At 67.6% G+C, this 14,670-nt stretch overlaps 14 protein-coding genes across 14 annotated transcripts; 5 read left to right on the plus strand and 9 right to left on the minus strand.

Moving 5' to 3' along the window:
* Positions 1 to 177: 177 nt before the first annotated feature.
* MICPUCDRAFT_16950 (uncharacterized protein) lies at positions 178 to 816 on the minus strand (the record flags this gene model as incomplete). The annotated part of the gene is made up of 2 exons (XM_003058909.1): positions 178 to 421; positions 545 to 816. Coding segments are annotated over 2 exons (516 nt in total), but the record flags the coding sequence as incomplete, so codon positions are not given.
* Positions 817 to 1,074: 258 nt separating this feature from the next.
* Positions 1,075 to 1,281, minus strand: MICPUCDRAFT_58277 (uncharacterized protein; the record flags this gene model as incomplete). The annotated part of the gene is made up of 1 exon (XM_003058910.1): positions 1,075 to 1,281. One exon carries the CDS (start codon positions 1,279 to 1,281, stop codon positions 1,075 to 1,077), a length of 207 nt encoding a protein of 68 aa, XP_003058956.1.
* Positions 1,282 to 1,392: 111 nt separating this feature from the next.
* MICPUCDRAFT_58278 (uncharacterized protein) lies at positions 1,393 to 2,205 on the minus strand (the record flags this gene model as incomplete). Its single annotated transcript, XM_003058911.1, has 1 exon — positions 1,393 to 2,205. One exon carries the CDS (start codon positions 2,203 to 2,205, stop codon positions 1,393 to 1,395), a length of 813 nt encoding a protein of 270 aa, XP_003058957.1.
* A 132-nt stretch (positions 2,206 to 2,337) lies between these two features.
* On the plus strand, positions 2,338 to 3,915 carry MICPUCDRAFT_39902 (uncharacterized protein; the record flags this gene model as incomplete). Its single annotated transcript, XM_003058543.1, has 1 exon — positions 2,338 to 3,915. The coding sequence occupies one exon, from the start codon at positions 2,338 to 2,340 to the stop codon at positions 3,913 to 3,915; it is 1,578 nt and encodes a 525-aa protein (XP_003058589.1).
* A 98-nt stretch (positions 3,916 to 4,013) lies between these two features.
* On the minus strand, positions 4,014 to 5,322 carry MICPUCDRAFT_58280 (uncharacterized protein; the record flags this gene model as incomplete). The annotated part of the gene is made up of 2 exons (XM_003058912.1): positions 4,014 to 4,744; positions 4,980 to 5,322. The coding sequence occupies 2 exons, from the start codon at positions 5,320 to 5,322 to the stop codon at positions 4,014 to 4,016; spliced, it is 1,074 nt and encodes a 357-aa protein (XP_003058958.1).
* Positions 5,323 to 5,541: 219 nt separating this feature from the next.
* On the plus strand, positions 5,542 to 5,916 carry MICPUCDRAFT_58281 (uncharacterized protein; the record flags this gene model as incomplete). Its single annotated transcript, XM_003058544.1, has 1 exon — positions 5,542 to 5,916. The coding sequence occupies one exon, from the start codon at positions 5,542 to 5,544 to the stop codon at positions 5,914 to 5,916; it is 375 nt and encodes a 124-aa protein (XP_003058590.1).
* A 299-nt stretch (positions 5,917 to 6,215) lies between these two features.
* On the plus strand, positions 6,216 to 7,362 carry MICPUCDRAFT_68315 (uncharacterized protein). The gene is made up of 2 exons (XM_003058545.1): positions 6,216 to 6,346; positions 6,438 to 7,362. Exon 2 carries the CDS (start codon positions 6,544 to 6,546, stop codon positions 7,267 to 7,269), a length of 726 nt encoding a protein of 241 aa, XP_003058591.1. The 5' UTR covers positions 6,216 to 6,346; positions 6,438 to 6,543; the 3' UTR covers positions 7,270 to 7,362.
* Positions 7,363 to 7,380: 18 nt separating this feature from the next.
* Positions 7,381 to 8,720, minus strand: MICPUCDRAFT_58283 (uncharacterized protein; the record flags this gene model as incomplete). The annotated part of the gene is made up of 3 exons (XM_003058913.1): positions 7,381 to 7,800; positions 7,985 to 8,241; positions 8,372 to 8,720. The coding sequence occupies 3 exons, from the start codon at positions 8,718 to 8,720 to the stop codon at positions 7,381 to 7,383; spliced, it is 1,026 nt and encodes a 341-aa protein (XP_003058959.1).
* A 138-nt stretch (positions 8,721 to 8,858) lies between these two features.
* MICPUCDRAFT_17487 (uncharacterized protein) lies at positions 8,859 to 9,470 on the minus strand (the record flags this gene model as incomplete). Its single annotated transcript, XM_003058914.1, has 1 exon — positions 8,859 to 9,470. One exon carries the CDS (start codon positions 9,468 to 9,470, stop codon positions 8,859 to 8,861), a length of 612 nt encoding a protein of 203 aa, XP_003058960.1.
* Positions 9,471 to 9,849: 379 nt separating this feature from the next.
* Positions 9,850 to 10,965, plus strand: MICPUCDRAFT_58285 (cyclophilin-type peptidyl-prolyl cis-trans isomerase; the record flags this gene model as incomplete). The annotated part of the gene is made up of 1 exon (XM_003058546.1): positions 9,850 to 10,965. The coding sequence occupies one exon, from the start codon at positions 9,850 to 9,852 to the stop codon at positions 10,963 to 10,965; it is 1,116 nt and encodes a 371-aa protein (XP_003058592.1).
* Positions 10,966 to 11,382: 417 nt separating this feature from the next.
* MICPUCDRAFT_58286 (Beta-Ig-H3/Fasciclin) lies at positions 11,383 to 12,123 on the plus strand (the record flags this gene model as incomplete). The annotated part of the gene is made up of 2 exons (XM_003058547.1): positions 11,383 to 11,727; positions 11,842 to 12,123. 2 exons carry the CDS (start codon positions 11,383 to 11,385, stop codon positions 12,121 to 12,123), a joined length of 627 nt encoding a protein of 208 aa, XP_003058593.1.
* A 124-nt stretch (positions 12,124 to 12,247) lies between these two features.
* Positions 12,248 to 13,012, minus strand: MICPUCDRAFT_33637 (Cwf15/Cwc15 cell cycle control family protein; the record flags this gene model as incomplete). The annotated part of the gene is made up of 1 exon (XM_003058915.1): positions 12,248 to 13,012. One exon carries the CDS (start codon positions 13,010 to 13,012, stop codon positions 12,323 to 12,325), a length of 690 nt encoding a protein of 229 aa, XP_003058961.1. The 3' UTR covers positions 12,248 to 12,322.
* Positions 13,013 to 13,312: 300 nt separating this feature from the next.
* Positions 13,313 to 13,636, minus strand: MICPUCDRAFT_58288 (uncharacterized protein; the record flags this gene model as incomplete). The annotated part of the gene is made up of 1 exon (XM_003058916.1): positions 13,313 to 13,636. The coding sequence occupies one exon, from the start codon at positions 13,634 to 13,636 to the stop codon at positions 13,313 to 13,315; it is 324 nt and encodes a 107-aa protein (XP_003058962.1).
* Positions 13,637 to 13,763: 127 nt separating this feature from the next.
* Positions 13,764 to 14,615, minus strand: MICPUCDRAFT_58289 (uncharacterized protein; the record flags this gene model as incomplete). The annotated part of the gene is made up of 1 exon (XM_003058917.1): positions 13,764 to 14,615. One exon carries the CDS (start codon positions 14,613 to 14,615, stop codon positions 13,764 to 13,766), a length of 852 nt encoding a protein of 283 aa, XP_003058963.1.
* Between the last annotated feature and the right edge of the window lie 55 nt (positions 14,616 to 14,670).

The following is a 14,670-nucleotide window of genomic DNA, read 5'->3' on the forward strand; positions in this document are numbered from 1 at the left end:
GACGTCGGGGTGGAGTTCAAAGGCGTCAGCAGGAGTTGAAAGGCGTCGCGGTGTGTCGGGGATTGAAACCGTGGGGTGATGGGCGGAGAGAAACGCCGGGAGATAAAGTCCTAGAGGAACGACGTTCACCACGCGAACGCGGTCGTACGGGGACCGGTGTAAGATAGAACGCGCCTTCACGTCCAGCACGGGCGTGCCGTCCACGAGATCCGCGCCGCCGAGCGTGAGCGTCTTGGCGTCCACGTCCACGGCGATCACCCGCGCGATGGAGAGGCCGACGGGCAGCGGGCGGTGCGGCGTGCGCGTCGCGAGCGCGCCGACGGGCTCGCCGTTCAGCCGCGGAACGCGCACCTTCGCCTTTACGTTGTGCCCGTGACGGCGGCGGTTCCGGTTCGTTCGACGCGACTTCTTCTTCGAATCCCTCATCATCCGCGCGTCGTCGTCGCCGCCGTCGCCGCCTCCCTCCTCCGTCGCCTCCTCCTCCTCCTCCTCCTCCCCCTCACCGCCGCGGTCGCCGCTCGCGATGTTCGTGTTCGCGTGGAACACGTAAATCACCCACACGTGCGAGTACTCCTCCAAGCCCGCGAGGAGGTCTCTCGGCAGGTGCGGTTCCAGCGCGACGACGCATCGCGCGGACGGCACGAGCGCGCCGCCCTGCCGCGGCGTCCCGTTCCGTCGCGAGAAGCACGAGTGCACCGTCGCGATCGGCGGGCCGAGCCCGCCGCGCGCGTCGAGGACGTCGCACCGCAGTGTCGCCTCGCGCAGCGCTTGCTCCGCGCGGATGCGTCCCTCGCGCTCCGCGGCGCGGAGTTGCATCTCGCGCCGCAGCAGTTTAGGCGCGTCGCGCGTGAACTCCTTGGCGCCGGTGACGACGACGCGGCCGCGGCGGCCGGACCACGGGCCGCGCCACAGCGCGACCGCGACGAGGGTGCCGAACCCGACGCCGCACGCGGCGGCGGCGAGCGCGGCCCGCGTCTCGTCGCGCATCGCGTCTCCTCGCGGTCTGACGCGCGACGACGGCGAGTCCGAGGTTTTCCAAACGACGTCTCTAAACTAAAAAGCATTCTGTTTCTGCTACCTAAACGCGTCCTCATCGCCCGTCGCCGTCGTCGCCGTCGTCCTCTTCTTCTCCCGCTCCGTCCGCGCCCTGTGCGCCTCCTTCAGCTCCCGCTCGCGCGCCAACATGTCCTCCTCGGACGCGCGCCCCGCGACGCACGCGATGTTGACGCAGTACCTGTTCCCTATCGCGTCCGGGAGGTTGTGCCCCTGGGGTCGTTCCATAATACAAAGCGAAGTCGGGGTGGAGTTGAAAGGCGTCAGGTGGAAATGAAAGGCGGCGAGGTCGGGGATTGAAAGCGAGGTGTGGGCGGAGAGAAACGACGGCAAAAGTCCTTAAGGATATGCGTTCACCACGCCGACGCGGTCGTATGGGGACCAGTGTGAACCAGAACGCACCAAGTGCGTGACGCCGTCGGCGGAGATGACCTCCGCGTTGTTTTCGCGGCCGAGGACGCGGACGTTTTCCCACACCACCTCCTCGTCGCGGAACGACGGCCACCCGTGCGCTCGGGACTCGGCCTCGAACTCGCGCCACGTGCGGCCCTGGGGACGATCGCGGGGATGGGGATGGGGATGGGGATGGGGATGGAGATCGCGTCGGCGGGGACGGACGGGGACGGGACGCGGCGGCGGGAAAAGTGGGCACCGCGGACGGCGAGGAAAACCGAAGTTTTTCCGAAAACCAAAAGATGCGAGGATCGATCGAACGCGACGCACCCGCGGCGCGACGAACAGCGGCAGCCCCGTCGCGGAGTCGTGGAACGTCACCGCGTGCTGGAACGTCGTCGCCTCGTCGTCCAGGAACGTCGTGCCGCTGACCCAGTACCCCGACGGCTCCGCGAACGCTCGGTTCTTCGCGCATATCCGCGTCGCGATGTCGCGGTCGACGCCCCATCGAAGCTCGAGCTGCGTCTCGCGCGTCCCCAAGTTTTTCGCGAGCGACGCGTCCGCGAGGCGCGCTTCCCCGCGCGCCGTCGCGGCCGCGGCCGCGGTCGCGGTCGCGCGATCGATCGGTTCGCGCGAGCCGCCGCCGCCGAAGGCGACGTAGACGATCGTCGCGGCGACGACGAAGACGAGGAGGAGCTTTCCCGCGGGGGAGACCTCGCCCTCGCGCGCGCGAGGGCGGCGCATCGTGGGCGGCGCCATCGTTTGTGACGACCAGACTCGAAGCGCATGAACTGATGAAACAGATGCGCGAGTCTCGGAAGCCGCGAGAGAGAGACACGTGCACGTCGCGCGCACGCACGCGCGCGGACGACACCGACGACGACGCGCGCGATGCCCACCTCCGCGACCGCCGCCGGCGCCCTCGCGTCCGCGCGCGCGCTCGCGCCTCCGCCGCCGCGAATTCGCCGCGCGCCGCGCGACTCGAGCCCCGCGCGTCAACGGCGCCGTCCTCGTCGCGTCATCGCGACGCGCGCGGCGGGCTTCGAGACGGACATCGGTCAAGCCATCGGATCGATCGTCCGCAAGGAGGTCACGCTCAACCTGCCCCCGGGAAGGGTCGGGCTCAGCGGCATTCGCGAGACGTTCGAGTACCTGCAAGACCCGAGAGGGTTCATCGAGCGCCGCGTCGAGGCGTACGGGCCGGTGTTCAAGACGGGGTTCTTCTTCAAGCCCGCGATCGTGTTCGGAAGCGCGGAAGCCATCGAGGAGTACAAGCGTTTCGAGGGCGAGTTGCCCGCGGACGAGGCGCTTCCGGAGACGTTCCGCGAGCTCCACACCGCGTACGGCGCGCTGCGGCAGAGCGGCGCGCAGTACAAGGCGACGCGCGCCAACTTCGGGAAGGTGTTGGGACGCGCGGCGCTGACGCACTACGCGCCGATCATCGCGCGGCAGACGCGAGACTTCGTCCGCGGCGATTTACTCGCGAGCGGGACGCTGCAGCCCGGGTACGAGTGCCGGCAGCACTGTCTCAGGTCGCTGTTCGAACTCTTCCTCGGCGCGATCCCGCCCGAGGACACGATGATGAAGATGTACGACTACAACGAGGGCTTACTGTCTCTCGGGAAGCTCACGAACGAGTTCGAGCAAGGCAAGGCGGCGCTAGAGACGCTGACCGAGTTCGTGTTGCAAACCTACCGGAGAGTTCGCGCGTCCGGGGAGCTCGAGACGGATCCGAGGTATTTCTTCCTGAGACAGTACAGCACCGCGACGGACGAGAACGACGAGCTATTCCCGGACGACAGGGTCGCGACGACGGTGGTGCTCATGGTGTGGGGCGCGTACATCGAGGCCGCGGCGAGCATGGGCCACTGCGCGTGGTTGCTCATGCGAAACCCGGACGCGGCGGCGAAGGTCCGCGCGGAGTGCAAACGCGTCCTCTCCCCCGACGCGCTCGCGTCCGGGAACGTGCCGATCGAGACGCTCATGGAGTTGAAGTACACGGAGGCGTGCGTGAAAGAGGCGCTGCGGACGGTGCCGCAGACCGCGGGGGGGTTGCGGATCAACCCGACGACGCGGACGCTCGCCGGGTACGACGTCCCCGCGGGTTACGTCCTCACCGCGGACCCGCGCATCCCGTTTTTGGACGCGAAGAATTACCCAGAGCGGGAGAAGTTCCAGCCCGAGCGTTTCCTCCCCGAGGGCGCGGCGGCGGGGAACGTCGTCAACGGCGAGACGTACTTCCCCGGCGGCATGGGGCAGCACCAGTGCCCGGGGATCAGTCTGTCGACGCTCATGACGCAGACGTTTTTGGCGTACATGACGACGACGTTCGACGGGTGGACCCCGGATCTGTCCGGGGAAGGGAGCGAGGACCCGGCGTACGTGCAGATACCGATCGTGATCATCGACGACCGGTATCGGCTCAAGCTCGAGAAGAACTGGCAGTTCGACACGTTCGACGCGAAATGACAACGATCTGAGTCGACGACTTTTGGTGACGCTCAGATCTGATGAGAAAAAAATACATTACCGTCATCGCTCGAGTCGCGTCGTCGTCGTCGTCGTCGTCACCGCGCCGGCCCCACGTCGCTCGCCATGGACGCGTTCAACCGTCGCAGCACCGCCTGACACACCGGCCCCGGGGACGCGTCTAACTCGCACTTCACCTCGCTCTTCCACTCCGAATCCCCCCGGGGCTTCTCCCCGCTCCCCGCGCACGGTCCGAACTCCACCTCCAACTTCCCCGGGATCCCCCTCGGCCACCGCAGCGTCCGCACCGGTCGCGCCAACTTCACCGCGTTCGTCACGAACGCCTCGCTCCACTCGCTCCGCTCCGACGCCGTCGGCGCTCTCTCCTCCCACGGGATCCCCTCCGCGTCCAACGCGTCCAAGACCGCCTGCCGCGCGAGACCGGGGAGGCACCGCGTCGTCGGCGCGGTGAACGCCGCGTGTCGCCGCGGCAAGTGCCCGCCGCCCGGATCCTCCGTCTCTACCACGACGAACAGATTCGTCACGAGACCCTCGAGAAGGACCTCGCCGTCGTCGTCCGCGAGGATAACCTCGTCCGCGGCCGCCTCTCGCTTCCTCGCCTCGAGTTGCCGCCGGTCGCGGACCCAGTTCGTGTCCTTCGCGGCGGGGTTTCGACGCGGCGGGCCGAGGACGGCGACGTCGACGCCGCGGTAAAATTCGTCGACGCGAATCTGCAGCGGCGACGCGTGGACGAAGACGTCGTACCCCGACGGCGCGGGGGCGACGATTATCACGACGCAGTGCTGCTTCGCTTGTTTCGGTGGTTTCACTGCGATTCGGCGGGGATGAGGTCGCGTCGTCAGAGCGTCGAGACTTTTGGACGGACGGACGGATGGATATGGATGGAGATGGATGGTTGGACGGAGATGGACGGATCAGGCGCGTTCACACTGGTTCCCATACGACCGCATTCGCGTTGTGAACTTCATTCCTTAAGGACGGAGAGAGAAAAAACATCCGTCGCGTCGATCGCGCCGACGCATCATCGATCATCTCGAGCGCACCCGCGTCGCACGGCTTCGCGTTCGCGAGCGTCTTCGCGTCGATCGCGTCGAGCGCGAGTTTCACGGACGGCGCCACCCACGTCGCCAGCGTATCGTCGTCCGCCGGGATCTCGCTCCCGAGCTCGAAGCACCCCGGGTCGCGCTCGCGCATCGCGCGAAGGCTTCGTCGCAGGCGCGCGAGGTGCGCGCTCCACCACCCCATCCCTTTGCCGAACTCCGCGCGTCCCGCGGTGTACGCGCCTCTCGGGGCGCTCTCGCGGATGAAGTCCGCGGGAGACGCGAGCGCGAGCCCGGCGAGGACTGCGCCGTTCGCCACGACGACGACGTCTTCGCTGTGCGCCATCGCGGCGGCGTCGAGAGGACTGACGAGACCGCGCCCCCGCGGTGCCGACCTGCCCGCTGGCCGCCGTGGATGCGCGTTCAGCAGTTTCTCGGATCGTCAAAAAATAAATTTGAATAATATCCCGAGGAAGGGGTCGTCCGTCCCCGCGCCTCTTCGGCCGCCACACCGACGCAGAGCGCCGCGCACGGCACGCACCCGCGTCGCGCACCGCTCGCCACGATGCCGGCGATGTCCGCGGACGAAATCCTCGCCGCGATCGACGCGACGGTGAACGACGACGACGCCGTCGTGACGTTCAAATACGTCTCTCGAAAGTTCGCCATCGACGCGACGACCGCGAAGCGGATCCTCTTCGCGCACCACGCCAAGAAGGGCGGGCTCGCGGTGTACTGCGTCACCGGGTGGGTCGGCGCGGTCGGCGACGCGTCCAGAACGCGCGTCGTCAAGCTCGCGCGCGGCGCGGACGAGCTCGAGAGGGTCCGCGGCGGGATGACCGAAGTCGTCAGCGCGCACGTGTACGGCGTCGCGAAAAAGGTGCGTTCTTTACACTGTTCCCCATACGACCCCGTCGGCGTGGTGAACGCCAATCCTTAAGGACTTCGCCCATCGTTTCTCTCCGCCCAGGGTCCCAACGCGGAGGGCGACGGCGCGATCCCTTCGGACGACGCGCTGACCGCGCGCGTGAACGCGCAGACGGACGAGCTGTTCGACATGTCCCCGGAGACGCCGAACGCGCTGCGGGATAACCGCCACGCGGGCGTCGCGAGCGCGCACGTGACGAGGAGCGACAAGCCGGGAAGGGTGGGGCCGAGCGCGAAGAAGGCGGCGGCGGCGGCGGCGGCGGCGCCCGCGAAGCCCGCGGCTGCGGCGAAGCCGGCCCCGGTCGCGGCCGCGGCGGCGAAGAAACCGACCGAGGATCAAACGACGGAGGGTCAAACGACGAAACCGACCCCCGGGCCGTTCGCGGGGTTCAAGCCCGTCGCGAAGGGCGGCGGCGGCGCGACGGAGTCGGCGCGCTTCAAGACCCCGCCGACCACCGGCCGNACGGGCCGNCCCAACACACCACTCGCCCCGGCGAGCACCATCACGTCGTTCGCGTCGTCGTCGTCGCCGCCGNCGGCCGCGCCCGCCGCGGCGCCCGCGCCGCCGCCGCCGTCCGCGGACGCGGCGATCGCGGCGGAGGACGAGTCCGGGGACGAGTCCGGGGACGACGAAGACGAGATGGAGGTGCCTCGGCACCGCGCCGCGGGGGGCAGGAACGTACGCAAAGTCGTCGGCCTGGACTCGGACGACGACGACGAGGAGGAGGAGGAGGAGGAACCCGCGGACGTCGAGATGCCCGACGCCGCGCCCGCGCCGGTGCCGGATCCCGTCGTCGAGGAGAAGCCCGCGAAGAAGAGCAAAGCCCCGGCGAAGGAAAAGAAGGAGAAGCCGCCGGCGAAGGAAAAGAAGGAGCCGAAGGCGAAAGCCGCCGCGTCGAAGAAGCGCAAGAGCGGGGACCTGGACGCCCCCGCGGCCGAGGAGACGGAGGAGAAACCGGACGCGATCCCGGAGCCGAGCCCCGCGCCGACGCCGACGCCGAAGGTGAACGCGTTCGCGAAGTTCACAGCCGCGACGGCCGCCGCCGGGAAGGGAAGGAAGAAGAAGATCGTAACCGTCATGGACGAGGAAACCGGGGAGGAGACGACGAAGACGGTGTGGGTGGACGACGACGGGAACGAGGTCGACGACGCGTCCCCCGCGCTCGGGGAGAAGACGAACGCGAGCGCGAGCGCGTCGCAACAGAGCGGGCCGGTCAAGGCGGCGGTTGGCGCGGTGGCCGCCGTCGTCGTCGGCGCCGCCGTCGCCGCGGCGGCGGGCGGCGGGAAAGCCGCGGCGGCGGCGGCGAAGAAGAAGGCGGCGCCCGCGGGGCAGATGGGGATGGCGTCGTTCTTCGGGAAGAAGTGACGACGCTCGCGCGCTGTGTTATGCGGGTACGTAGCTCGACGACAGGACGCGTGATGAGATCGATTGCGAATTGGAAACGAATTGGACTTTTTCCGTCGCGTCGCTCGCGACTCACAACGACGGCCCCCACCCTTGCTGCGCGACCCCCGCGGCGTCCGACTCCAACCCGTCGAACAGCTCCTCCCAGCTCTCCCCGCGCCTCTCCTTCCCGGAGACGTACTCCGCCTCGTTCGACGTGCCGCCCATCATATTCGAGAGTCCCACCTCTCCGAGACTCTTCGCGGTGTCCTTCCAGTAGCACTCGAACGTCGCGTTCTTCGCCGCCGGCGTCCCCGCCGCGCGCGCCGCCTCGACGCAGATCGCGGCGACGTCCTCGCGCGAGATCCGCCCGCTCTTATCATCGCCCTGGTTCAGCTCGATCGCGCGGACGCCCTGTCCGGGGTCCTCCGTGAGTCCTCCGGGCCGCACGCACACGTAGTCCGCGTCTTCGCGATTAAAGTACAACGCGCGAACGGCGTCCTCGCCCTCGATCTTAGGGTCGTTCCATACAAGCGAACGTCGGGGTGGAGTTCATAGGCGTCAGTTGGCGTTGAAAGGCGTCGAGGACGGGGATTGAAAGCGGGGGGTGGGCGGAGAGAGACGACGGGAAAAGTCCTTAAGAAACGGCGTTCACCACGCGATTGCGGTCGTATGGGGACCAGTGTATAGAACGCACCTTCGCGCGCATGATGCCCCCGAAGAAGTTCAGGAAGACGTACACGGGCGACAGCGGCTTGGACACGGACCCGGAGGAGACGATCACGAGCCGCGGGACGTTCGCAGCGATCGCCGCGCGCGCGACGGCGACGAGGCCGGCTTTGTCGACGTCCTGCGGGGAGCCGCCGCCGGGGGACGCCGACGCGGCGAAGATGATCGCGCCGGCGCCGGACACGAGCGCCTCGAGCTCAGCCTGGGACGCTTTCGAGACGTCGCCTGGATGGATGATGCGAGTTACGCGTTGTGAGTTAATTTTGGTCGAGTAACGGGAGGATACCGTGCGTTATCATGCGCGGCTCGCGATGAAAACGGAAGAATGAATCGCAGTCGTCGCGCGCGCACTCACCGGCTTTGGCGGTGACTAGCTTTTGATCGTCCGCGCTCATCGCGAGGTCCGCGGACGCGAACGATCCCGAGCGCGTGCACGCGACGACCGGGACGCCAGCCTTCGCGGCGTGCGCGACGCATCGCTTGCCCGTCTTCCCGTTCGCGCCGAAGACGACGATAGGTTTCTCGGACGGCGGCGCGACCGGCGCGGGCGCCGGTTCAGTCGACGCGGTCTGCTGCGCTTCCGATGAGCGGACGACGACGACGCGCGGCGACGGCGTCGCGGCGCGACGCGCGGTCGTCTTCGAGCGGCGCGGCGGCGCGCGCGACGACACGACGGTGCGGAAAGCGAGCGCGGAGGACGACATGACGACGGCGGGGAGAGAGGTAGCGGCGGCGCGAGGCGCGGCGGGGTGTGGCGAGGTGACGGGTGGATGGATGACGTCGGCACTCTTCTCTCGTCCATCACACAGCTGGCACTCGTGTCGGAAAAGAAACGATTCTCCCTAACTCTCGCCGCCCTCCCCCTCCTCCGCCGCGCTCGCGAACACCGCCCGCGCGAACGCGGTGCTCTGCGACATCTCGTACCACTGATCCGCCCCGTGCTCCACGTCGCTCGGGCCGACCATCTTGAACCCGCACCCCTCGTAGAACCCGATGAGCTCCCTCTTGCACAGCAGCACGATCTTCTCAACCGCCGGCGATCGCTCGCAGACGACGCGCACGTACGCGCGAAGCGTCCGCGTGCCGATCTGCTTCCGTCGCCGCGCGCCCTCGACGACGACGCTGTGGACGCACAGCGTCGATCCCGCGGGCTCGTGCGTCGTCATGGACTCGTGCGTGAGAGCGTCCGCCATCGTCAGCGTGCCGCACACGTACGACACGATCTCGTCCTCGCCCGGCGACTCCTCGCTCGCGGCGACGCCGACGAGGAAGAATTCGCCCGCGTGCGCCTGGCGGTACGCGAGCGCGTCGGGCGACGCGGCCTCGTCCGCGGGGTACGAGCACTGCTCGATCTCGGCGACGAGCGGGATGTCCTCCGCGGTCGCGGGGCGGAAGAACGCCGTCGACGCGTCCGCGGGCTCGTACCCGGTCGCGTCGCGCGCGTCGAGCGGCATCGCGCGCGCGATCGGATCACCTCTCGCGCGATCGTCGATCGACGGCGAAGAAGGTGCCCACGCGCGACGAGGGACGCCGCCCCGCGCGGTCGCCGGCGGGTTCGCGCGCGCTCTTCCTCCTCCTCCGCGACCGAGACGTGCGTGTGGGGATGCGAGGACGGCGCGCGACGACGACGACGACGACGACGCGCGCGACATGCGTTGTGCGGAGCGGCGCGCGCGCGCGATCGCGCCGGCCGCGAAAAAGCGCCAGGAATCGACGCGTCACGAGCATCACGACGTTTCGAGGGTTTCGGAATCGACGTCGGCGCTCCGCCGACGCACTCGGAGCGCGCCCGCGCACCCTCCTCCGTTCGCCCCACCCCCAAAACTTCCCACGATGCAGTCCGTCCTCGCCCGCGCGCTCACGCGCGTCGCGCCAGTGAACGTCGCCGCCGCGCGCAAGGCGTCGTTCGTCGCCCCTCGCGCCGCGTTCCTTCGCGCCCATTGCACCCCGCGCCGATCCCCGATCGCGCCCGCCGCGACGCGATTCTTCGCCGCCGCCGCGAGCGGCGACGTCGTCGTCGAGAAGGGCGACAAGGTCGCGATCCACTACGTCGGCACCCTGGACGACGGCGAGGAGTTCGACTCCTCGCGAGCGGAAGGCCGCGAGCCGATCGCGTTCACCGTCGGCGGCGGGATGATGATCCCGGGGTTCGACAAGGGCGTGCTCGGGATGAAGCAGGGCGAGACCAAGACGCTCAAGTGCGCCCCCGCGGACGCCTACGGCGAACGCGACGACGCCAACAAGATGAACGTCCCGAAGGCGGAGGTCGTCAACGCCGTCGGCGAGGAGTACGCCGTCGTCGGCAGCAAGCTCATGGTCGGCCAGGGCATGCAGGCGACCATCACGGAGGTCACCGACGACGAGGTCGTCCTCGACTGCAACCACCCGCTCGCGGGGCAGACGTTGAACTTCGACATCGAGGTGATGTCCATCGAGCGCATCGACGTGAAGCACAAGGACAAGTTCAAGTGCTTCTTCGACATCGACATCGGCGGCGAGGCTGCGGGGAAGATCGTCATGGAGATCCGCGGCGACGTCACGCCCAAGACGGCGGAGAACTTCCGCGCGCTGTGCACGATGGAGAAGGGGTTCGGGTACAAGGGCTCGCCGTTCCACCGCGTGATCCCGGGCTTCATGTGCCAGGGCGGCGACTTCACGAACCAGAACGGCACGGGCGGGAAGAGCATCTTCGGCGAGAAGTTCGAGGACGAGAACTTCGTGCTCAAGCACGAGGGCGAGGGCATTCTCTCCATGGCCAACGCGGGACCGGGGACCAACGGCTCGCAGTTTTTCCTGTGCACCGCGGAGACGCCGTGGCTCGACGGGAAGCACGTCGTCTTCGGTAAGGTGATCGAGGGCATGGACGTGGTCAAGGCGGTCGAGGCGGTCGGATCGCAGAGCGGGGCGACGTCCAAGCCCGTCTCCGTCGTCGACTGCGGCGAGATGTGATGCGATGCGATGCGATGGAGAACGACGGTGGAGGAGGGAAGGCGAAAAAGTCGTTCGTTTTTCCCACCGGCGGGCGAGTCGTCGAGACGACGCGCGGACGGTCGCCGGCCCCGAGGTCACGGGGACGGCGGTCGCGCGTCGTCGAGTCGACGCGATGCATATGATAATACGCGGTGCTTTGGTTTTAATAAGATACGATACGTGTTCACGAGCGTTCGACGGTCCGAGGGACACGAGTAAAGAGGCGGGGACGCGAAGTTGGGACGAAGTGACGAACGAGGACGAACGAGGTACAGTATTTCGTCCTCTCGGACTAGACAAGATAACAAGACGTGGCTCGCAGGGTCTCCCGCCCTCTCATTACCCCGCGCACCCACGCCGCCCCGTCTTCTTCAATCTCTTCACACACACCGCACGATGCGCTCCCTCTACAAACTCTCCCTCGCCGCGTTCGCCGCCGCAGCCCTGATCGCTCCCGGGGCGGCAGAGGCGGGGAAGACTTGGGGAAAACACGCGCACACGTACGGGGAAACCCCCAAAACCACGACCGGCGACGACTCCACCGCGGTGGCGTCTGACGAGCCACTCGCGAACGACAAGCCCCTCGCGGAGGTCCTCGCCGCGGACGGGGACTTCTCCACGCTCCTCGCCGCGGTCGCCGTCGCGAAGGACGACGCGTCCGCCGTCATCGACGACCTCGCCGGCGAAGGGCCTTTCACCGTCTTCGCGCCCACCGACGACGCGTTCAAGGCGCGTCGTGTCGTAGTTGTACACGTCCAATAAAATCTACACACCCGTCCATCGGTTTCAACATTTGATCGCGTCCCCTTTCAACTGACCGGTGAACTCTTTTTGTACGGAACGGCCCGCATCAAGACCTTTCTGGACGAGAACGAGCTCACCGCGGAAGACGTCCTCGCCGACCCGGTCGCGCTCAAAGCGATCCTAGCGAAGCACGTCGTAGCGGGCACCGCGGTGACCGCGGGCGAGGCGCTGGCCATGGACCTCCCCGTCACGCTGGAATCCCTCGAAGGGTCCGGGCTCGTCGTGGATACGAACGACGAAGGCGGCGTCGTCGTCAACGGGAACGTCGTCGTGAAGCCCGACCTCGCGGCGTCGAACGGCGTGATCCACGGCATCGACGGCGTCATCGCGTAGGGCGGAACGGACCGCGCGCGAAAGACGCGAGCGATGCGATGAACAGCGACGATGAAGAGAGAACGAGACGACGTCTCGGTGTGTTTTGTTTTTACGCGGCCGCGCCGCGCCCTTGTCTGATGAGAGATGAATTTTTTCACTTCCGATTCCAACGCACTTCACCCGACGTACATACGTCCGCCACGATACCACCCATCACTCACTTGATGTACTTGTTCAAGAACCGCTTGTGGAAGTCGCTCCGGATCGTGTCGTTGATGAACCGCTTCTGCGACTTCGGCTCCCCTCTCGTCTGATTCTTAAACACGACGTCGTCGTCCCACCGCCGCTTCACCGTGAAGTCCGCCGCGCCCTGCCTCAAGTCAAGCAGCGGGTTCCCCCCCGCCACCTCCTCGGCGCGTTCCAACGCCTCCGCCTCCAATCGATCCGCCTCCTTCCTCGCCGCCTCCTCCGCGCGCTCCGTCTTGATGCGATCCAGCTCCGCGAGCAGCGCCGCGGTGTCGTCCTCGTCGTCGTCGCTGTCGCTGCCGCTCGCGCCGTCGTCGTCGTCGTCGTCGCTGTCGTCGGCGTCGATCGCTTTCGGGGCGAACCGCGCGGCGGACGATTCTTCGATCCCGCCGTCGCCGAGCATGAGCTCGCCGTCGCCGCCGCCGTCGCCGCCGCCGAGCTTCTTCTTGAAGTGCTTCCGCTCCTTCTCCTCGAGCTCCGCTTTGAAGTCTCTCGCCATGAGCTCCTTGATCGACTGCTGACCGTCCGTCCGCGTCTTGAGCGTCATGTGCGCGTTGTCGTCCAGCTTGGAGTGCTTGTGCGAGGGGCCGAACATGCGCGCGCCGCCCTGCTCTTCGTGGCCCTTGGCCGGCGCCCATGTCGGTCTGTGCGCGGTCGTCATCCCGCCGGCGAGCGCGCGCGCGCGAGGGTGGTGACCGCGAGGAGGTGTCTGCGACGCGTCGAGCGCGGGGGCGAGTGAGATCTGCGCGCGCGATTCCGAACCCTAAACGCGACCGCGACCCGACCCCGGGCACTTCAGGCGCTTTGACTCGCGACATCGCAGCTCGCGCGGTGCGCGAAGACGCATCAGACTACTCCCCTCACGACGCGTACAGTACCCTACGCTACTCCTATCGATAGAATACGCGCGCACTACACCAGGTCGTCGCGACCGTCCGTCCGTCGCGCCGCCGCCGCGGCGCTACACGAGCACGGTCCGCTGCGTCGGATACCCCGCCTCCGCCTTGGTCTCCTCGATGAGCTTCAACAACGCGTCGCAATACCGCGCGTGCGCTTTCCTCACCTCCTCCCTGCTCGGGCTCTCCACCTTACCACCTTTCGCATACTCAGCGCCCTCGCTGACGTCGATCGCGTCGCCGACGACGGTCACGAGCCGCCCGTTCGGAAACGGCGTCAACCACCGCTGACACAGCGACAGGTATCGCACCGGCGCGTCTAAAAAATACGTCAGTCGCCGCCGCGACTCGAAAAACGGCGCCGGGTCCGGCCCGGCGCTGAGGGCCATTCCATACGAGCGAACGTCGGAGTGGAGTTGAAAGGCGTCAGCTGGAGTTGTAAGGCGTCGAATGCGGGTATTGAAAGCGAGGTGTGGGCGGAGAGAGACGACGGCAAAAGTCCTTAAGGATCGGCGTTCACCACGCGAACGCGGTCGTATGGGGACCAGTGTATAGAACGCGCCTGAGCGACTCCCCGAACGTGTACACCGGCACGAGCGGCGTCCCCGTCCGCATCGCGAGCTTCACGAACCCGTAGACGTTCTTTAAATACAGTCGCTCGACGTCGCACCGCCCCGCGTAGACCACCTCGCGCACGCCGCCCGGGACGACGCACCCGTTTTCGCCGCGTTCGAGGACGTCGCGCATCGTCTCCCTCGCGCACGGGAGGAAACCCAACGCGCGGACCCAGTCCTTCACGATCGGGAACGCGCTCGCGAGCAGCGAGTGCACGAACAGGCGGATGTGCGTCGCGCGCACGCTCGCTAAGCCTTTCGCGCTGAGGATGAGGTTGAGGCTCACGCCCGCGCAGTAGAGTCCGTGCGGGTGCGAGCAAAAGAGATGATTCCGCGCGCCGCAGTCCACGTTCGTCGCCTTGACGATCAGACGCCATCCGTTCATCTCGCCCACCTCGAGTTCCGCGGCGTATCGCAGCATCCGCGCGTTCATCGGCGTCTTATAGAGCGTCGACACGAGGTAGTACGCCGCGACGAGGCATCGCGTCGCGCGTCCGCCGATCGCGAGGAGGACCAGGCTCGCGACGCCGGCGACGACCCAGAGCGCGAACGTGACGCACGTGAGGATCACACCGAGGAGGCGCCTTCTGGAGGACCACGGGACGTCGCGGACGCCCATGGAGATAATCTCCGCGTGCATGCGTTCGCGGTTCCGAAGGTGCTCGCGCCACAGGTGCGCGTCGCGAGAGCGCTCGCCGCTCCAGAACATCGTCGGCGCGTGCCACCACGGATTACGCAGCTCGCCGAATAACATCCTCCTCACTTCGCGACGACGACGACGACGGACTCGCCCGACGAGACGCGACGAG

The sequence above is a fragment of the Micromonas pusilla genome (assembly GCF_000151265.4).
Source record: "Micromonas pusilla CCMP1545 genomic scaffold MICPUCscaffold_5, whole genome shotgun sequence".
Classification (NCBI taxonomy): Eukaryota; Viridiplantae; Chlorophyta; class Mamiellophyceae; order Mamiellales; family Mamiellaceae; genus Micromonas; species Micromonas pusilla.